This window comes from Pan troglodytes, chromosome 18, assembly GCF_028858775.2.
Source record: "Pan troglodytes isolate AG18354 chromosome 18, NHGRI_mPanTro3-v2.0_pri, whole genome shotgun sequence".
NCBI classification, from domain to species: Eukaryota; Metazoa; Chordata; class Mammalia; order Primates; family Hominidae; genus Pan; species Pan troglodytes.
Window position 1 is genome coordinate 23494840 of NC_072416.2, and position 20556 is coordinate 23515395.

A 20556-nucleotide genomic window follows, 5' to 3' on the forward strand; every position below is an offset into this window, starting at 1 on the left:
AACTCCTGACCTCAGGTGATCCGCCCGCCTCAGCCTCCCAAAGTGCTGGGATTACAGGTGTGAGCCACCACACCAGGCCTCAGTGTGTGCATATTTAACACAAATGCAACTAGTACACTTTGTGCTGCTGTAATGGAATATCTAACACTAGGTACTTTATGAAAAACAGAGATTTATGTCTTAACAGTGCTGGAGGCCAGGAACTACAAGATTGAGGAGTCTGCACCTGGTGAGGGCCTTCTTGCTGTGTCGTTATAAGGCAGAAGGCATCACATGGTGAGAGAGAGTGAGAGAGGGCCAAACTCACTTTTATAACAAACCCAGTCTCGTGATAATGAACGCACACCTGCCATTATGACATTCATTCATGAGGGCAGAGCTCTCATGATCTAATCCCCTCTTAAAAGCCCTACTTCTCAACACTGTTGCAATGGTGATTAAGTTTCCAACACATGAACTTCAGACGACACATTTAAATCATAGCATTCTATCCCTGGCCCCCAAAACTCACGTCATTCTCACATGCAAAATACATTCTATCCCAGTAGCCCAGAAGTTTCAACTTGTTTCAGTGTCAACTCAGAAGTCCAAATTCCAGACTGATCTAAATCAGATATGGGTGAGGCTCAAGGCACAATTCATCCTGAGGTAAATTTCCCTCCAGCTGTGAGCCTGCTTTATCTACTACCAGGATACAATTGCAGGACAGGCATCAAACAGGCATTCCCATTCCAAAAGGAAGAAATAGGCAAGAAGAAAGGGGTAACTTCCCAAGTGAGTGTAAAACCCAAGATAGAAAACAATATCAAATCTTAAGATAGGCCAGACATGGTGGCTCACGCCTGTTATCCCAGCACTTGGGGAGGCCGAGGCGGGTGGATCACGAGGTCAAGAGATCAAGACCATCCTGGCCAACATGATGAAACCCTGTCTTTACTAAAAATACAAAAAATAGCTGGGTGTGGTGGCACACACCTGTAATCCCAGCTACTCGGGAGGCTGAGTCAGGAGAATTGCTTGAACCCAGGAGACGGAGGTTGCAGTGAGCCAAGATCACGCCACTGCACTCCAGCCTGGCAACACAGCGAGACTCCATCTCAAAAAAAAAAAAAAAACAAAAAAACAACTGAAGATATCAGAATACTCATCTTTGACTGCATGTCCTACATCCTGGGCACACTGGGGTAGGAAATTGGCCCCCCAAGGCCTCAGGCAGCTGGACTCGGTCTATGCAGCATCTCTCATGGGTTGGAATCTCATGCCTGCAGCTATCTCAGGCTGGAGTTACACACTGGCGGCCTTACAGTTTGGGGCCTCAAGAACTGCCCCACTCTCATGGCTCCACTAGCCATTGCCCTAGTGGGGACTCTGAAATGGCCCTGCCCCTGTGACAAATGTCTTCCTGAGTCCCCAGACTGTCTGCAACATCCTTTGAGATGGAGGTGGAGCCTGCCAAGGCACCACAGCACTTGTTTTCTGTGCACCTGTAGAATTAGCATCACATGGATGCTGCCAAGGTTCACGGCTTGTACTTTTAAAAAAATTATCTTTTTAATTAACACATTGTATCTAAACAGAAATGGGACAAATTGTACATTATAATTGTATATATTTATGGGGTGCAATTTGATGTTTCAATACATATATATATATATATATATATATATATATATATAATGATACTGATCTATAGCTTGTACTTTCTGGAGTGGCAGGACCCATGTGGGCCCATTTGAGCCATGGCTGGGGCAGCTGAGCTTGGAATTTATCTGCACCTCTCTGGAAACCTTGCCCTCAAGGTCCTAGCTTGCCTCAGAGATCTCTGAAATGCCTTTGGGGTTATTTTCCCATTGTCTTGATGAATAAACCCTGGCTTCCTTCTACTCATATTAATCTCTTTTAAAAGGGCTGCTTGACCAAACCCTTAATTTTCTCTACTGAACATGCTTTTTAAAAATTCTTTAAATCCAGGCACAGTGGCTAATGCCTGTAATCCCAGCACTTTGGGAGGCCGAGGTGGGTGGATCACCTGAGATCAGGAGTTCGAGATCAGGCCAACACGGCAAAACCCCCCCGTTTCTACTAAAAATACAAAAATTAGCTGGGCGTGGTGGCGGGTGCCTGTAATCCCAGATACTTGGGAGGCTGAGGCAGGAGAATTGCTTGAACCCAGGAGGCAGAGGTTGCAGTGAGCAGAGATCATGCCACTGCATTCCAGCCTGGGCAACAGGCTGAGAATTTTCCAAATCTTATTCTGCTTCCTTTTTCATCACACATTCCATCTTTAAGTCATTTCTTTCTTCTCTCATTTTACTATAAGCCACCAAAAGAAGCCATTCAATGCCTTGAATGCTTTGCTGCTTAGATATTTTTTTTTTTTTGCCAGATATGTTCATCACTCTTAAGTTCTGCCTTCCACAAAGTCCTAGGACATAGACATGGTTCCACCAAGTTATTAGCAACTGTATAACAAAGATGGACTTTACTCCAGTTTCTAATACCTTGTTCCTCATTTCCATCTGAGACCTCATCAGAATGGTCTTTACTATCCAATTTTCTACCAACATTTTGATCACAACAACTTAAGTAGTCTCTAAAAGATTTAGGCTCCTACTACAGCTCCCGTCTTCTGAGCCCTCACCAGAATTGCCCTTAATGCTCCATTCACAGCAATCTAGGCTTTTTCTAGCCTGCTCCTCCAAATTCTTCCAGCCTCTACCCATTACCCAGTTCCAAAGCTGCCTCCACATTTTCAGGTTCTTGTTATTGCAGCTGCCCTACTTCTTGGTACCAATTTTCTGTCTTAGTTCATTTCGTGCTGCTGTAACAGAATACCTGAGACTGGGTAATTTATAAAGAACAGAGATTTCTCTCTTACAGTTCTAGAGGCCAGGAAGTCCAAATTTGAGGAGCCCACATCTGGCGAGGGCCTTCTTTCTGTGTCATAATATGGCAGAAGTCATCACATGGTGAAAGACAGAGAGAGAGCTGAACTTTTATTTTTTAATTTTTATTTATTTATTTTTTTCCTCTGATAACAGAGTTTTGCCCTTGCTGCCCAGGCTGGAGTGCAATGGCACGATCTCAGCTCACTGCAACCTCTGCCTCCTGGGTTCAAGCAATTCTCCTGCCTTAGCCTCCCAAACAGCTGGGATTACAGGCGCCTGCCACTACACTCGGCTAATTTTGTGTGTGTGTGTGTGTGTGTGTGTTTTGTTGTTTTTTTTTTTTTTTGACAAGTCTCGTTCTGTCACCCAGGCTAGAGTGCAGTGGCGCGATCTCGGCTCACTGCAAGCTCCGCCTCCCGGGTTCAGGCCATTCTCCTGCCTCAGCCTCCCAAGTAGCTGGGACTACAGGCGCCCACCACTACGCTTGGCTAATTTTTTTTTTTTTTTTCATTTTTAATAGAGACGGGTTTCACTATGTTGGCCAGGCTGGTCTCGAACTCCTGACCTCAGATGATCCACCCGCCTCGGCATCCTGCAGTGCTGGGATTACAGGAGTGAGCCACTGCGCCCGGTCTGAACTGACTTTTATAACAAACCCACTCTGGCAATAACATTATCTGTGACCTCCTGACCTAATCACCTCCTAAAGGTTGCACTTCTCAACACTGTTGCTTGGGGATTTTCTAACACATAAACTTTGGGGGATACATTCAAACCACAGCAAAGCCTTTGGCGAAGAGAGACAGAGAAATGTAAATATGCTGGCAGGTGTTCTGGCCTTCCCATGGCCATTCAGTGAGCACATAGCCCAGCCTAGCTTGAATTGAGAGACATGAATCTGCTGTTCCTTCAGCCACTCTCCTTCCAGCTGGTCTCATTGTAGAGGCATTTCCCTGTCCAGAGATGGTTCTAATGTCTAAAATTAATTGTTTCCCATGCAACATAGGGCTTATGAAATCAAGCCAACTACTTCATCTGGTGGTCAGCCAGTGAAACCCATCTGTTTCTGCTTGGAGGAAAAATTGGCTGTGCTGGACCAAGTGAGACATGTCTCTCATCTCTATCATGGGAGATGGGAAAGTTCCTTTCTAAGTAACTCAAGGTGATTTTAATTATTTGCATTTTTGCCTTACTCTACTGAGTGTAGAAATCAGCCTTCTCACCCAGCCTTTTCAGGATGAAAGTCCATCTCATTGCTAGCCAGCCTTTGAGCATCTTCCATTTGCCTTAGTGTGAATTTTACATGCCTAGCCCCTTTGCAAACATGTGTATACTGTTACACAAAAGCATAATTGTCAATTTACTCTCAAACCTTCCATGTAACCTGTGTTCTGTTCTTAATAGTATTTTCCTCACTTTCTCTCCAAAACTATAAAATCCCCATCTTGAGTCTCTCAAAGGCAGAACCCACCTTCCCTACATCCCCACCTTTAATGTAATTATCTTCCAACACTGATAAGGACTGAACCTAACTGCTTACCCAAGAGCTAGATTTTTTTTTTTTTTTTTGAGACAGAGTTTCACTGTTGTCACCCAGGCTGGAGTGCAGTGGCACAATCTTGGCTCACTGCAACCTCCACCTCCCAGGTTCAAGCAATTCTCGTGCCTCAGCCTCCTGAGTAGCTGGGATTGCAGGCGCCCGCCACCACACCCAGCTAATTTTTGTATTTTTAGTAGAGACGACGTTTCACCATGTTGGCCAGGCTAGTCTTGAACTCCTGACCTCAGGTGATCCGCCTGCCTCAGCTTCTCAAAGTGCTGGGATTACAGGAGTGAGCCACCGCACCCGGCCCCCAAGAGCTAGATTTTTAAAGAACAAGGACTAGCTTGGTGACAAGGTTTGTCTGATGTCATCTGCTGAGCTATTTATAGGCAAGGCCTGCAGCTTCTCACCGAGCTGATCTCTGGCCATCTCTTCCCCAGGACTCCAGCCTCTAACTCACCATGATTTCTGAATAGCGTATTGCTCTTTCACAGGAGGAGACATTAACTACCACATTGGCCTAAATAGAAAATGACCTCAAATTTCAAGCAGTCTTTCTCTTCAAAGTAGAGAACATTTTTTAAATTACAAAAATTTAATCCATCATATGAAAACAGTCTGTCCCTTGACCCCTGAGGAATGAGACCAGTCCCTGCCTCCCTCAGCTTTTTGTTGCTGAAGCTGTGGTTGGAGAACTATAATTAAAATTCAGTTGTTCTCTTAGCAACCCCCTCACTGACAGCTCCTTTACAGCTTGCGTTGTGATTTACCTACCAGTCCGAGAATCAGGGATTTGAGATCCTGACCATCCTTCTATCCAAAATGACTAACAATCTTATTTGGAACAATAGGGTAGTTCCAGCTATCTGTTCATTCTGATTTTTCCCCCATTGGAGAACATTTATATTTCTTTCTTGAAAAAATAGCTTTTGGCTGGGTGCAGTGGCTCATGCCTGTAATCCCAGCACTTTGGGAGGCCAAGATGGGTGGATCACTTGAGGTCAGGAGTTTGAGACCACCCTGGCCAACATGGTGAAACCCTGTCTCTACTAAAAATATAAAAAAATTAGCCAGGCATGGTGGCAGGCACCTGTAATCCCAGCTACATGGGAGGCTGAGGCAGGAGAATTGCCTGAACCTGGGAGGCGAAGGTTGCAGTGAGCCAAAATTGTGCCACTGCACTCCAGCCTAGGTGAGACAGCAAGACTGTCTCAACAACAACAAAAAAGAAATCAAAGACCCTGATTCAAAACATTTCTTCTAGTGAAGAGGCAGAGAAGCCAAGGCCAGACACATGAAAACCCCCAAACAGTCTCATGTCTTTGCTCAACTACGAAGTGACCAAGACAGGGCCCTGAAATAAGCCACTTAGTGCCACAAGACTACATGAGAGAGTTAGTGAAGAAGTAATGCATCAAGAATGTGATTTTTATCTCCCTCAAGAGTCTCTTCCAGCTGGCCCTGGGGAGAAACAAGTGATTGAAATTTCTTGGACATAGTTGTGTAGTTGGAGCTACACATCTCTTCTAAGATTCTACATCAAAACAGAGCCAAGTCCTTGGCAGGGAGGCAGCGTGTGGCGGTGAAAAATGCATGGGTTCAAGAGCCAGACCAGCACAAACCAGGCTTTGCAGTGTGAAAAAGCTGAGCGATTTTAGGGACGATAATCTCTCTGAACCTCCAAGGGAGAGGACAGGCCTTCCCACCACAGAGGATCAAGTGAGAAATCTAAAGGCCTGGGCACAAAGCATGGCATATAGTAGGCATGCAATAAAGATTGCTTCTCTCATCTCCCCTTTCCTCCAGAAATTTCCACCCATCTATGCAGGCTAGTAGAGAAACAATTGCATCCCAGTTCTATCACTGACTAGCTGTGGAACTTTGGGCTAGTTTTCTAAATCTCTGCATTTTCCTCTGTAAAGTGGAGATAATGATAACACCTCCCATCTAAGATTATTGTGAAAAGTGCATTTTATTTTTTGCCCTTAAATACCAAAAAGAGTCCATTTTAAATGTATCAAGGGGCTTAGCAAATAAAAGTGGCCCAAACCTCTGTCAACCTTTGAGAGGCCTTGGTGGTCTCCCTTATGGATAGACTAGGAAAGAAGTGATTGAAATTCAATGACAGTTACAGCAAAATAAAAAGAAAAAAAATAAGGCTGGGTGCGATGGCTCACGACTGTAATCCCAGCACTTTGGGAGGCCAAGGCGGGTGGATCACTTGAGGCCAGGAATTCGAGACCAGCCTGGCCAACATAGCAAAACCCCGTCTCTACTAAAAGTGCAAAAATTAGCCAGGCATGGTGGTGCACACCTGTAATCCCAGCTATTTGGGAGGCTGAGGCACGAGAATCACTTGAACCTGGGAGGCAGAGGTTGCAGTGAGCCGAGATTGTGCCACTGCACTCCAGCCAGGGCAGCAGAGCAAGAAACTGTCTCAGAAGAAGAAAATCACCATAAGGGAGCTTAGCCAACTGACCAAGAGTCTGTGTTGAAGAGTCCCACTGCCTGTATTCAGATACTACTTGAGTAGCTATCTGATTTGGGGGAGATTACTTATCTTCTCTGTATCATGGTTTCTGCAGCCATAAAATGAGGATAATAATAATAATGTACTTTATAGAGTTGCTATGAAATACCTGGCTCATAGCAATTGCTTTATTAATATAATTGTCATCAACATCATCACCACCACCATCATCAAGAATGAAATGCCTTCGTTCTCACTCATAGGTCGGAATTGAACAATGAGAACACTTGGACACAGGAAGGGGAACATCACACACCTGGGCCTGTCGTGGGGTGGGGGGGGTGGGGATAGCATTAGGAGATATACCTAATGTAAATGATGAGTTAATGGGTGCAGCACACCAACATGGCACATGTATATGTATGTAACAAACCTGCACGTTATGCACATGTACCCTAGAACTTAAAGTATAATAATAAAATAAAATAAAAAGAATGAAATGCCTTTTGGCCAGGCGCGGTGGCGCCTGTAATCCCAGCACTTTGGGAGGCCGAAGAGGGAGTGGATTGCCTGAGCTCAGGAGTTCGAGACCAGCCTGGGCAAAATGGCAAAAGCCCTGTCTCTACTGAAAATACAAAAAAATAGCCTGGCATTGTGGTGTGTGCCTGTAATCCCAGCTACTCAGGAGGCTGAGGCACGAGAATCACTTGAACCTGGAAGGCGGAAGGTGCAGTGAGCTGATTTCATGCCACTGCACTCCAGCCTGGGTGACAGAGCAAGACTGTCTCAAAACAAAAAGAATGAAATGCTTTTTATTTTCTGTCTTGAGACAAATGCCATCAGTTATCCAGCTGGCACAGTGAGGCCACCCCTCGGTTTATCCAGTGTTTCTGGGGCATGTCTGTTGGAAGCTCAATGGAGAGGACATAGTTGGTAGAGTGGCCTGTGGTGGAGAGGGTTCCTCTGCGGGCACTTGTTTTGTAGACTGGACACACATAAATGTCCTGATGCAGAAACATTGCGCTCTCCCCAGGTTTCAGCCAAATGATGGGCAGTGGGTCATAGAGGATTTTGGGGAGAGATTCCCCAATCTGCATCGTTTTCCTGTCCCAACGGGCACCTTCTAAGAAGAGCCCTTTGATGTAGGCCCCATCTTCGGGGTTATTCTCCATCACTGTTTCTTGTGGGGTTACCTGGAAGAATAAAAAGCTATGAGCTCCATTGCCTGCCATTTTCCTACATGGGCAGCTTTAAGAGCCTGGAATCTTCTGATACTCAAAGTGCAACCTGGTTGCAATATCTACCTCTCCCAGGATCCAGGGACAATGGGGCTTCTGTGATAATATTCCTGCCCACCATACATGGGCCAGGCCTGACTCCTGGTCAGTATGCTGCCCTTCCCAATGGTGGGCTAGAGAATGCACTCAAGTAGGAGTCACATTATTCTAACACATTACCTCTAACTAGCTTAGTGACTGCACAATCCCTTCCCTTTCTGGATCTGGATTTATAAAGTGAGGGGTTAGATTCAGATACAGAGACAGACTGGATAAACAGTTCTGGAGATGAGTGTGGGGAGAATAAAGCCTTGATTTCTAGTTTCTGTGGTATAAAGACTTCCACCATGGTCAATTTCAGCCTACCAACTATTTAACAACCAGCTCACAAAATTCCTGCAAATGTAACAGTTGGCCCTGGTGAGCTGATATGAGTGAGCTCCAGCACACCACTGCTTAGATTCAGAGGTGGTAAACTCAAATTCCTTTAGGTAATTGCAGAAAATGGACAAAGCATAGGAGAATAGGGAGGGGTGGGGATTATGGTGAACCAGAGAGCACAAACTCCATTTAAAATCATTCAAATTATACTTTAAAAAATTTTTATGGTGAATGGAATTTTTTCCCATTTCTAATTCTAAGTATATATTGGAAGAATAGGAAAAGGCTATTGATTTTTATAAATTTAACCAATATCCAGTGACCTTGTGAATTCTTCTACAGATGCTCCTCAACTTACAATGGGGTTATGTCCTGATAAACCCATCATAAGTTGAACATATTGTAAGCCAAAACTGCATTTAATATACCTAACCTACAACAAATATCATAGCTTAGCCTAGCCTCCCTTAAATGTGCTTAGAACACTTACATTAGCCTATAGCTGGGCAGGAATCATCTAACACAAAGTCTGTTTTATAGTAAAGTGTTGAGTATCTTATGTAATTTATCAAATACTATACTAAAAGTGAAAAATGGAATGGGTGTATGGGTACTCAAGGTGTGGTTTCTCCTGAATGTGTATTGATTTCACATCATGAAGTCAAAAAATTGTAAGTTGAACCATTGCAAGTAAAGGACTCTATGTTTTTAATCACTTCGGATTTCTAGGTATACAATCATTTCAACATCAAGAAAGATGGTTTTATCTTTTTTTCAATGTTTATCCTAGTCATTTTTTTTCTTGTTGTATTTATTTTGGCTTAACATTGTCTTCAAAGGCTAATCAAGTTCATTCATAAACTGATTTAAGACATAGGGCAACCAGTTTGTGACCTCTGGACTAGATGATTTCAAAGGATCTTTCCATATAATTTAAAATTCTACAATGCTCTGTAACAGTCAATCGTAGCCATTCTACTCTCTATATATGACAGGCTGATGCTTGACTGTTGGCCATTCTTTTAACTTTACTCCAAGCAAAGGACTACCTAAGGGCATTAACATTCTTCTAAATGAAGAGTCCACCACATTGAACAAACAGAGTGGGAGAGTGCCTTCATTTTCCTTGGTGTTCTGACGGAATCTGGAAAGATTCCCTTTTTGTATACACAGAGACAAAGCATTGGGAATCCTCTAATTATTTTAGGAGTAGCTTTTAGAGCTACTGTAAATTATGCTAAATGCTTCATATGTACCATTTCAGAAGCATTTGGGTCTTAACACATCCACATTTTTTGACTCATAAGGAAATTGGCAACATTGCTTTCTCTGGTCAGCCCCTTGAGTGAGCCTAACCCAAAGCACCCCTACCTCAAACTCAAATCCAATGTGGTCAATGGGGATGGTATATTTCCGGGCATAATTTTGAGAGACGCCAGTCAAAAAAGACTGTGTGAAGTAGAATCCAGAGATCCAAAATACCACAGGGGGCCCCTTGTCAATCCATTCCTGGAGAGCCACAGAAATCAAGATTCAAAATCAACAACACATCAAAGATAGTTCAAATGCAAGTAATGTAACGAGTACCGTATAAAATATGTTTTTTCATATTTTTCTTGAAACGGCCCTCTTGGTTTAGCTTCTATCTTCCCACTTTTGAAATAAGGGTACAAAGAAATATATTTACACTTTAAGAAAAGCCTAGGTACTACAAAAATTAGCCAGGCGTGATGGTGGGCACCTGTAGTCCCAGCTGCTTGGGAAGCTGAGGCAGGAGAATCGCTTGAACCCAGGAGGCAGAGGTTGCAGTGAGCCAAGATCATGCCATTGCACTCCAGCCTGAGTGACAAGAGTGAAACTTCATCTCAAAAAAAAAAAAAAAAGCCCAGGTGCAAGCTGATATCAGGGATACAACAGAGAGTGGTGGGGACTGTAGCAGTGGAGAATATGTACCTTGTCTAAACTGAGCAGCTGCCACTCATCTCCAGCAATAGTCGCCATGCCATGCGAGAACGCAGGTGCATTGTTTCAGGTCTTCTATTTTTTGCAGTACAAACATCGGATTTTTATATGTAAAAAATCAATGTTTACATGCTGGCTCAAAAATGTTTAAATTACCAGGTAGCCAAACCAAACATAATTATTGTCCAAATCTATCTCATGAGCCACCAGTTTGTGACATTTATTCTAGTTCCTGTTCCTGTCTCCATAGGCTATAATCTTTTTTTTTTTTTTTTTAGACGGAGTCTTGCTCTGTCGCCCAGGCTGGAGTGAAATGGCGTGATCTCGGCTCACTGCAACCTCTGCCTCCCAGGTTCAAGCCATTTTCCTGCCTCAGCCTCCCAGGTAGCTGAGACTACAGGCATAAGCCACCATGCCCTGCTGATTTTTTTGGTATTTTTAGTAGAGATGGGGTTTCACCATGCTGGCCAGGCTGGTGTCGAACTCCTGACCTCAAGTGATCCGCCTGCCTCGGCCTCCCAGAGTGCTGGCAATACAGAGGTGAGCCACTGCGCCCGGCCGGCTATAATCTTTTCCAGGACTTTCAAGTCTCCCTCCTGCTTCTAACTCCAGGAAGACTGTTTCCAGAGGCTCAATCCAGGATGTTCTGTGGCTGCCTGCCCTCCTCCCCCTGCCTCTAGTCTGCCATTTCAGAATGTCCTCTCCACCTAAGCAAGTATGCCAGGTTCCCGGTTACCCCTGACTCCCAGGTACCTGGAAGAAGGTCAGGCGGGCCAGCAGGTCAGCCACGTAGCCCCCCAGAGGCTTCAGTGATGGGTAAGACTTGGCTGCCCACATGGCTGGCACTTTGCCCACAAGCATGCTGTTAAAGACTTCCTCTAGCTCCGAGGACATCAGGACCTGTCCTTTGATGGCTCGGCCAAGATCGATGAGGCTCCTCCGAACCACTTTGGTCAGCCTGCAAGAACAGAGGAGCTGGCTGAGCTGGGCTCTCCGGTGGCCACATTCTACCCAAGTCCACTGACTGCTGTCCCCTTTAAAATGTCAGTTAATTAATGCACAGTCATTAAATGAGGAAAAATTAAATCACCCATTACCTTGCTACCTAAAGATAACGTTGATGTATATCTTTCCAGATTTTTCTCTATGTGAACACAAATTATTTTTAATGAGATCATACTATATTATCTTTCCGTAATCTGTTTTTCTTTCTTAGCATATAGGAAACATCTTTCCAATTCAATAGAGACCTAAATTGTCCTTTTTTTCTTTTTTTTAAGAGATGGGGTTTCACTCTGTCATTCAGGCTGGAGTAAGTAGTGAGATCAGAGCTCACTGCAGCCTCAAACTCCTGGGCTCAAGTGATCCTCCTGCCTCAGCCTCTGGAGTAGCTGGGACTACAGGTGTGCATCACCATGCCTGTCCTTTGTAAGGACTGCAAAATGTTCCATTTTGTTTAACTATTCCTCTATTGTTGACGTGTTATTTCTAGATTGTTGTCACTATCAACAACATTGCTAGCAAAATTCATCCATCTCAATCTTTTTGCAAATTTTAAATTATTATTAAAAATATTTCTAGGTCAAAGAGCACGCACAGTTTTAAGGCTTTCAATTCATATTGTCAAAGTTGTTCTTTTTTTTTTTTTTTTTTTTGAGACAGAGTGTTGCCCTGTCACCCAGGGAAGTGCAGTGGTGGAGTCATGGCTCACTGCAGCCTCGATCCCCCAGCCTCAAGGAATCCTCCCACCTCAGTCTCCTGAGTAGCTGGGACTATAGGCACATGCCACTATGCCCACCTGATTTTTTTTTTAAGTAGAGACAAGGTCTCCCTATGTTGCCCAGGCTGGTCTCAAACTCCTAAACTCAAGTAATCCTCCCACCTCAGCCTCCCAAAGTGCTGGGATTACAGATGAGCTACCACGCCTGGCCAAAGGTCCTTTTTTATCGACTATAAGGTGCACGCCTGAGAAAAGGCAACTGAAGGGCAGGCTGGGAGATGTCAAATTCACCTGCCTCTCCCTCTGACCTTTATGTTAAGAGGCCCAGCCAAGCCCAGAGGTAATTCACCTGAGGAGACCAAAGAATCTGCCACTACAAAGAGCTTTTCATCTCCAAAGATTTATGGAATCTCAACTGAATGGACACGAGAATGATCACATGCAGGAAGAGGATTTCTGGATGTGTAACCACTAAACCATTGTATCAAGAGGAATGTGGCTGGGTGTGGGGGCTCACGCCTGTAATCCCAGCACTTTGAAAGGCGGAGGTGGGTGGATCACTTGAGGTCAGGAGTTTGAGACCAGCCTGGCCAACATGGTTAAACCCCGTCTGTACTAAAAATACAAAATTAGCTGAGCATGCACGCCTGTAATTCCAGCTACTCAGGAGGCTGAGGCAGGAGAATCGCTTGAACCCAGAAGGTGGAGGTTGCAGTGAGCCGAGCTAAGATGACGCCATTGCACTCCAGCCTGGGCGACAAGAGTGAAACTCTGTCTCAATTAAAAAAAAAAAAGGAATGTAAAATTCAGACATGTGTTTGCTAAGCAGTCAAGGGTAAAAGCTGCCATCTGAGGGATTACACCACAGACCTCTATTATACCTAAAGACCTACTTGCAAAGATTCTCTTTCTATTCTTGCAACTATGAGCTCTGCTAGTTTTAAGGTTTTAGTACCCAAGGAAAGAACACTTGCCCAGAAGACACAGTCACAGTTCCCCTGAAGCTGAACTGTCGCTGAATCATTCTGGGCTTCCTATATCACTGGGTGAAAAGGCAAAAAAAAAAAAAAAAAAGGAAAGAAAAAAAATAGTGGGGAGGAACGTTAGAGTACTGCTTGAGATGATTAATCCTGACCATCATTGGAAAATAAGATTGCTTTCCCTGTTCTTTTTTTCTTTTGAGACAGGGTCTCATTCTCTTGCCCAGGCTGAAGTGCAGTGGCACAATCTTGGCTCACTGCAACCTCCAATTCCCAGGCCCAAGCAATCCTCCCTCCTCAGTCTCCTGAGTAGCTGGTTCTACAATGCCCAGATAATTTTATGTATTTTTGGTAGAGATGGGGTTTTGCCATGTTGCCCAAGCTGATCTCCAACTCCTGAGCAATCTGCCTGCCTCAGCCTCCTAAAGTGCTGGGTGGAGTGAGCCACGGTGCCTGGCTTGCTGTCCTTTATAGAATGCCCAATGGTGAAGGCCAGTGAAAGCCCCTGCAATCACCAAGAAAGAGCTCCAGTGGCCTTAGAGGAGAATGACAGCAGAGCAGGGAAGCCATTAGTTTTGGTGTCCAGTTGGACAGTCCAGGACTACAGTCCATCATGCCAAGGTGTCTCACAACAGAGGTGGCCTCATCCTAGGCTCACACCCCATACCTTGCTTGGTCCCTGCTACAGCCAACTGCCTGTTGACTCTAAAGAGTAACCTAGGCCGGGCGCGGTGGCTTACACCTGTAATCCCAGCACTTTGGGAGGCCAAGGTGGGCGGATCACCTGAGGTCAGGAGTTCGAGACCAGCCTGGCCAACATGGCGAAACCCTGTCTCTACTAAAAGTACAGAAATTAGCTGGGCATGGTGGCGGGCACCTGTAATCCCAGCTACTTGGGAGGCTGAGGCAGGAGAATCTCTTGGACCTGGGAGGTGGAGGTCGCAGTGAGCCGAGATCGCACCACTGCACTCCAGTCTGGGTGACAAGAGCGAGACTGTGTCTCAAAAAAAAAAAAAAGTAACTTTAAAACTCAGGAAGCCTAACAACTCTCAAATAACACTCCTCCAGTCCCCTGGTCCTCTGGAATCAGGGCTGTCCTTAAAATGAAGCAGTGACCCAATGACACAGAATAGAGGCAGTAACACATGCAGTGTCTGGAGCAGCAAGACCTTGGTCTTGGAAGCAGAAGTGATAAGTTTTAGCCCACTTGGCTCTGAGTCACTTGAGACCTACATCAAATCACAGTCATCTCTGGACCTCAGTTTCCTCATCTGGCCTAGATGGTCTTTGATAACCCTTTCAGTTTTGACTATTCAAAAATCAAATCCAGGTGATCCCACTGGGCTCCATGCTGTAGTAACTGGAGAAGAGGACTAGAATACAAGGCCAGAGATCCTTGCCCCATGGCCAGCCTATAATACCCCTAACTGTGTGGTAGAGGCACTAGGATGAACGTCTCCCACCCCTTTCTAGATTTACCCAGATTTCACATATTGGATAAGTACATGGGCTCTGGAATCAGACTTAGTTCTGGGTTTAAACTGAGTTTTCCCATTGAATGATTGAATAACTGAGCAACCTTGGGCAAGTCTTAACCCTTCTGAATCTCAGAGTTTTTTTTTTTTTTCTTTAAGAGATGGGGTCTTGCCATATTGCCCAGGCTGGTCTTAAACCCCTGGGTTCAAGCAATCCTCCCGGCTTGCCTCCCAAAGTGCTGGGATTGTAGGCATGAGTGATCATGCTCAGCCTCAGTTTTCTTATTTGTAAAATGCTGGTAGCAGGATTAGTAACTAGACGTATTTCAAAAGACTATTGTGTAATTTTTTTTTAAGGGATAGGGTCTTTCTGTGTCACCCAGGCTGCAGTGCAGTGGCAAGATCATAGCTCACTGCCGCCTCGAGCTCCTGGCCTCCAAGAGATCCTCCCACCTCACCCTCCCAAGTAGCTGGGACTGTAGACGTGCACCACCATGCCTGCCCTTTTTTTTTTTTTTTCTTTTTTGGAGAGATGGGGTCTTGCTTTGTTGCCCAGGCTGGTCTTGGACTCCTGGCCTCAGGTGATCCTCCCTACTCTGCTTCTCAAAGTGCTGGAATTACAGGCGTTAGCCACTGTGCCCAGCCCTATTACAGACTTTGAATGAGACCCATGCATAGTGCTTAGAACCATATCTGTCCCTAAAGGCTCAATACAAATGGCTCTAGGCCAGGTGCAGTGGCTCCCACCTGTAATCCCACCACTTTAGGAGGCCAAGGCTGGAGGCTTGCTTGAGGCCAGGAGCTCAAGACCAGCCTGGCCAACATGTCAAAACTCCATCTCTATAAAAAATAAAAAAATTAGTCGGCATGGTGGCCTGTGTCTGTAGACTCAGCTACTCAGGAGGCTGAGGTGGGAGGATTGCTTGAGCCCAGGAGTTCGAGGCTGCAATGAGTCATGATCACACCACTGCACTCCAACTTGGGCGACAAAGAGAGACCTCAACTCAGGAAAGGAAAATGAAAGTGGCTCTAATGACTACTTTTACTATTAGCCTGTGCTTGATACTGGTTTTAGCCTAACTTTATAGATGTCACATGAATGAATAGGAATGAATGAATAGAAGGAATGATTCAACCCAGGGTCAGCATGTGCTGGGGATGGTCCTATTCACAGCCCCTATTCACACCCCTAATACGGGTGGGGCAAACCACTTCCTCTGCATGGCAACCCCTTCTCAGCTACTGCCTGTTAGATCCTACTCCTCACATTCCAACTCCCAGGATTCAAGCTACATCATCTGGCCCACCTGTTGAATCTGATGAGCTCCTGCCTTAGGACGGTATTCATGGATTCTTCATAGACCACAGGGTACAACTTCATGACCTCTTCCAGGTCAAAGTCTCTGGGAAGCTTGAAGAGAATGTCTTGTGCCAACTCCTCAACCACTTCCTTAAAATGCAGGCAGAAGAGAGGTGAGTGAGAAGCAAGCCCTACAGGCTGTAGCTTTGGATAAACTTTAAGTACTGAGCATCTGACTTTTCAAATGTATTCTGTGGGACTTTCCTGAGAACTCTCCAACAGAAGCCATTTCTGCCTCCAGTGGGGAAAGGAGTCCCTCATCACCCCACCAGCCTTGGGGAGGGCATCGCCTCTTGGTCCAGAAGAGTAGAGTCCTGTCCTTGGCAGAGCACGGTGGCTCATGCCTGTAATCCCAGCACTTTAGGAGGCCGAAGTGGGTGGATCGCTTGAGTCCAGGAGTTTGAGACCAGCCTGGGAAACATAGCGAAACCCAGTTTCTACAAAAAATACAAAAATTAGCCATTAGCCATGCATGGTGCTGCATGCCTATGGTCCCAGCTATTTGGGAGGCTGCAGCAGGAGAATCACTTGAACCCAGGAGGCGGATGTTGCAGTGAGCTGAGATCTGGCCGCTGCACTCCAGCCTGGGTGACAGAGGAAGACCTGTCTAAAAGTTAAAAAAAAAAAAAAAGAGTTGTGTCCTGACACCTCAGGCAAGAGCCGAAGGGCCAGGAAGGGAACTCCTGCTCAGCCAGGTAGCTTCAGGGCAGCACTGAGCCTCTGTCTTCAATGTCACACCTGGGTGAGAATCTCCCACAGCCTCTGACCCCTGAGGATTAGCTCCTGGTACCATGGGGCCCTTTCTCAGTGCCCGTGACACCTGGGAAAGCAACAGGCCATTCTTCAGCATTGGAGCAAGAAAAGCACAGAACCCTCAGCTTAGCCAAGTAGGGAGGGGACAGGCCTCGAGGCTCAAGGAGGAACAAGACCTGAGTGTGGGAGAGACAGACACCCTGTGGTCCTGTGGATGTGGGAGGCTGGGATGTATAATTCTTTCCCTCTTCCCACTGTGAGGGGAATTTCCACTCCTACATCGGGATACACCAACCAGGCTGGTTTACCTTCATACCAGTGATACTTAATGGCACTAGGAACCAAATCATGAAAGCAAATTAGCAAATTCTACAGTTGGGAGGGGTTAAACAGGAGGTAGCTTGGAAGGTGGAGAAGGGAAGGGATGGGAGAAGAAGCGGGTGGAGTCAGGAGATGGTGGCTCTGGTTCTGGCTCCGTCCTTGATTTTATGAAAGCCTGGAAGCCGGTCACTTTCTCTCTCAGGATTTGTTTCTCTCTTCATTTGTAGACTTAGGAGGGTGGCCTGGGTCAGGTCATCACAAAGAGTGCACTGGGACTACTAGAGGTACCCAGGATTTTAGGTGTTTCCAGGACACAGAAAAATCATGTTGAGTCACATGGTGAGAAAGTTACTCTTTCAGGTTTTGGGGTTTTTTTTCATTGTTGTTGTTACTGTTTTGAGATAGTGTCTCACTCTGTCGTCCAGGTGGGAGTGCAAAGGCACGATCACAGCCTCGTGATCACAGCCTCACTGCAGCCTCGACCTCCTGGGTTCAAGTGATCCTCCTGCCGCAGCCCCCTTAGTAGCTGGGACTACAGGCATGCACCACCACACCCAGTTAACTTTTTTTAAGACAGGGTCTCACTCTGTCGCCTAGGCTGGACTGCAGTGGCATGATCTCAGCTCACTGCAGCCTCAACAGCCCAGAATCAAGCGATTCTCCCACCTCAGCTTCCTGAGTAGCTGGGATTACAGGTGCACGCCACCGAGCTCAGCTATTTTTTTTTTTTTTTTTTTTGTATAGACAGCGTTTTGCTATGTTGCTCAGGCTGGACTCCAACTCCTTGGCTCAAGCAATCCACCCACCTTGGCCTCCCAAAGTGCTAGGGTTATAGGCATGAGCCATGGCACCCAGCCCTCGGTTAACTTAAAAAAAAATTTTCTGTAGTGATGCGGTCTCCCTATGTTGCCCAGGCTGGCCTCGAACTCTTGGCCTCAAGTGCTCCTCCTGCTTCAGCCTCCCAAAGTGCTGGGACTACAGGTGTGATTCACTGCACCTGGCCTCTTTTCAAGTTCTGACCATCTTTCTCTTTTCATTCCTCTCAAAAAGACAGTTTCGGGTCAGTGCCAATTCTTTGACACTCACACATCTTTCTCCTTTTAACAAGAAGCCAGCAAAGCCTCAGCTCAGGGGCTTTGGCCAGCAACATCATCTGGGAAGAACTTAACAACTGTTAACGCTGGGAGCAGTGGCTCACGCCTGTAATCCCAGCACTTTGGGAAGCCAACGCAAGCAGATTGCTTGAGCCCAGGAGTTTGAGACGATCCTGGACAATATGATGAAACACTGTCTCTACAGGAAATACAAAAAAATTTAGCTGGGCATGGTGGCATGTGCTTGTAGTCCCAGCTACTCGGGAGGCTGAGGCAGGAGAATTGCTTGAGCCTGGGAGGCGGAGGTTGCAGTGAGACAAGATCACGCCACTGCGCTCCAGCCTAGGTAACCGAGCCAAACCGTGTCTCAAAAAAAAAAGAAGAAAAGAAAAGAAAAGAAAAACAGCAACAACAACAAACAGAAACCAAAAAACACCAACTGTTCACTGTTCAGCTTTCATTTTCTTTTTGTGCCTATCATGACTTTATGGAAATGATACTGGGTTTCCACTTATGGTTCTGATGTGCAATCTTTTAAATTAAAAAAAAAAGAGAGAGTTGGTTTTAAAACATTATGTAGAAAAAAAAGCAAAAGAAAAAGAAAAAAAGAATAAAACCCATTATGTAAATGGAGTATAGGTGATAGGTGGATATAGCAGAAAACGTGAAGGTTATACAGGAATAGCTGACATTTTGGAAACACTGGTTCCCTTGCAGCTCTGGATATAAGGACTCCCGGCAGTAAGGCCACAGTGCTCCTTCCCTGCCCTTGGCCAGGAGGCTGCCAGGCCCCCACTCTCTGCCTCTTGGTCACCCTCCAATCCTGTGTGCCCACTGGATGAAGAACTGCCTGGGAAATAGGATTAAGCCCCCTTTCCCGAGCCCAGTTACCTGAGGGGACTTGCCACTTCCTCCTGACTGTCTAGGGAGGGTCAGCAGGACCCCCTCAAACAACTGGTTGGTTTCCTGGTTGTCTTTGGTGATGTCTGCGTTCTCATGGAGGCCGAACACTTCTGGGTGGGCTGTGATGGGGAGGTTCCTGAGATAGTCGATATAGGACTGGAAGGGAAATCTTCAGTTGAAATCAACGAGGGACTCCAGAATCCCACAGATGACTCCAGGCTTAGCAGAACCCAATCAGAACAGGAATCACACTGTATCAGTAGCACAGGACACACACACACACACACACACACACACACACACGCACGCGTGCGCGCGCGCTGGGCGAACACATCCCTAGCCCTCACTCATACAGTTTTCTGGGGAGTGGGCATGAAAGCAGATGAGGCTGAATTACCTCTCAGCCCACCCTGGCTTCCTCTCTGCTCCCCCAGTGGGCCTGGCTTTGGACCCAGACAGAACTGAGTTTGGATCCTAGCTCCATCCCAAAGTGTCAGAGGCATTCGAACCAGAGCGACTCCATCTTGTATAGGGACTGGGTAAAATAAGGCTGACACCTAGTGGGCTGCATTCTTAGGAGGTGAGGGCATTCTAAGTCACAGGATGAGATAGGAGTCAGCACAAGATACAGGTCACAAAGACCTTGCTGATAAAACAGGTTGTGGTAAAGAAGCCAGCCAAATACCCCCAAACCAAGATGGCCACGGAAGTGACCTCTAGTTGACCTCACTGCTCATTACACACTAATTATAATGCATTAGCATGCTATGAGACACTCCCACCAGCGCCATGACTGTTTACAGATGTCATGACAATGTCAGGAAGTTGCCCTATATAGTCTAGAAAGGGGAGGAACCCTGACTTCTGGGAATTGCCCACCCCTTTCCCGGAAAACTCATGAATAATCCACCCCTTGTTTAGCATATAATCAAGAAATAACTGTAAGTATAATCAGTTGAGCAGCAACCCATGTCATTGCTCTGTCTATGAAGTAGCCATTCTTTATTCCTTTACTTTTTTTTTTTTTTTTTTGAGACAGATTCTTGCTGTCTCCCAGGCTGGAGTGCAGTGGTACTATCTTGGCTCACTGTAACCTCCGCCTCCTGGATTCAAGCGATTCTACTGCCTCAGCCTCCCGAGTAGCTGGGATTACAGGCATATGCCATCATGCCCGGCTAATTTTTTGTATTTTTAGTAGAGACGGGGTTTCACTGCTTTAGCCAGGATGGTCTCGATCTCTTAAACTTGTGATCCGACCTCTTTGGCCTCCCAAGGTACTGGGATTACAGGCATGAGCCACTGCGCCCGGCCTCCTTTACTTTCTTAATTAACTTGCTTTTGTTGTACTCTATAGGCTTGCCCCGAATTCTTTCTTGTGCAAGATCCAAGAACCATCCCTTTGGGTCTGGATCTGGACCCCCTTCCGATA

The 20556-nt window shown here is 45.9% G+C and overlaps 1 protein-coding gene across 3 annotated transcripts in view; it reads right to left on the reverse strand.

Moving 5' to 3' along the window:
• Window positions 1–7697: 7697 nt before the first annotated feature.
• Window positions 7698–20556, reverse strand: part of DNAH3 (dynein axonemal heavy chain 3) — a 219907-nt gene continuing 207048 nt past the window's right edge. Inside the window, exons 58-62 of one of the 3 annotated variants that reach the window (XM_016929615.4) lie at window positions 19116–19283; window positions 16004–16146; window positions 11275–11479; window positions 9931–10068; window positions 7698–8094 (exon numbers count right to left, since the gene is read on the reverse strand). In XM_016929615.4, coding sequence (XP_016785104.2) covers window positions 7741–8094; window positions 9931–10068; window positions 11275–11479; window positions 16004–16146; window positions 19116–19283 — 1008 coding nt within the window. In that variant the 3' untranslated portion in view covers window positions 7698–7740. Of the gene's footprint in view, window positions 8095–9930; window positions 10069–10109; window positions 10213–11274; window positions 11480–16003; window positions 16147–19115; window positions 19284–20556 lie in introns of those variants that run through there. The other 2 variants (XM_016929616.4, XM_016929617.4) reach the window with 2 other exon arrangements.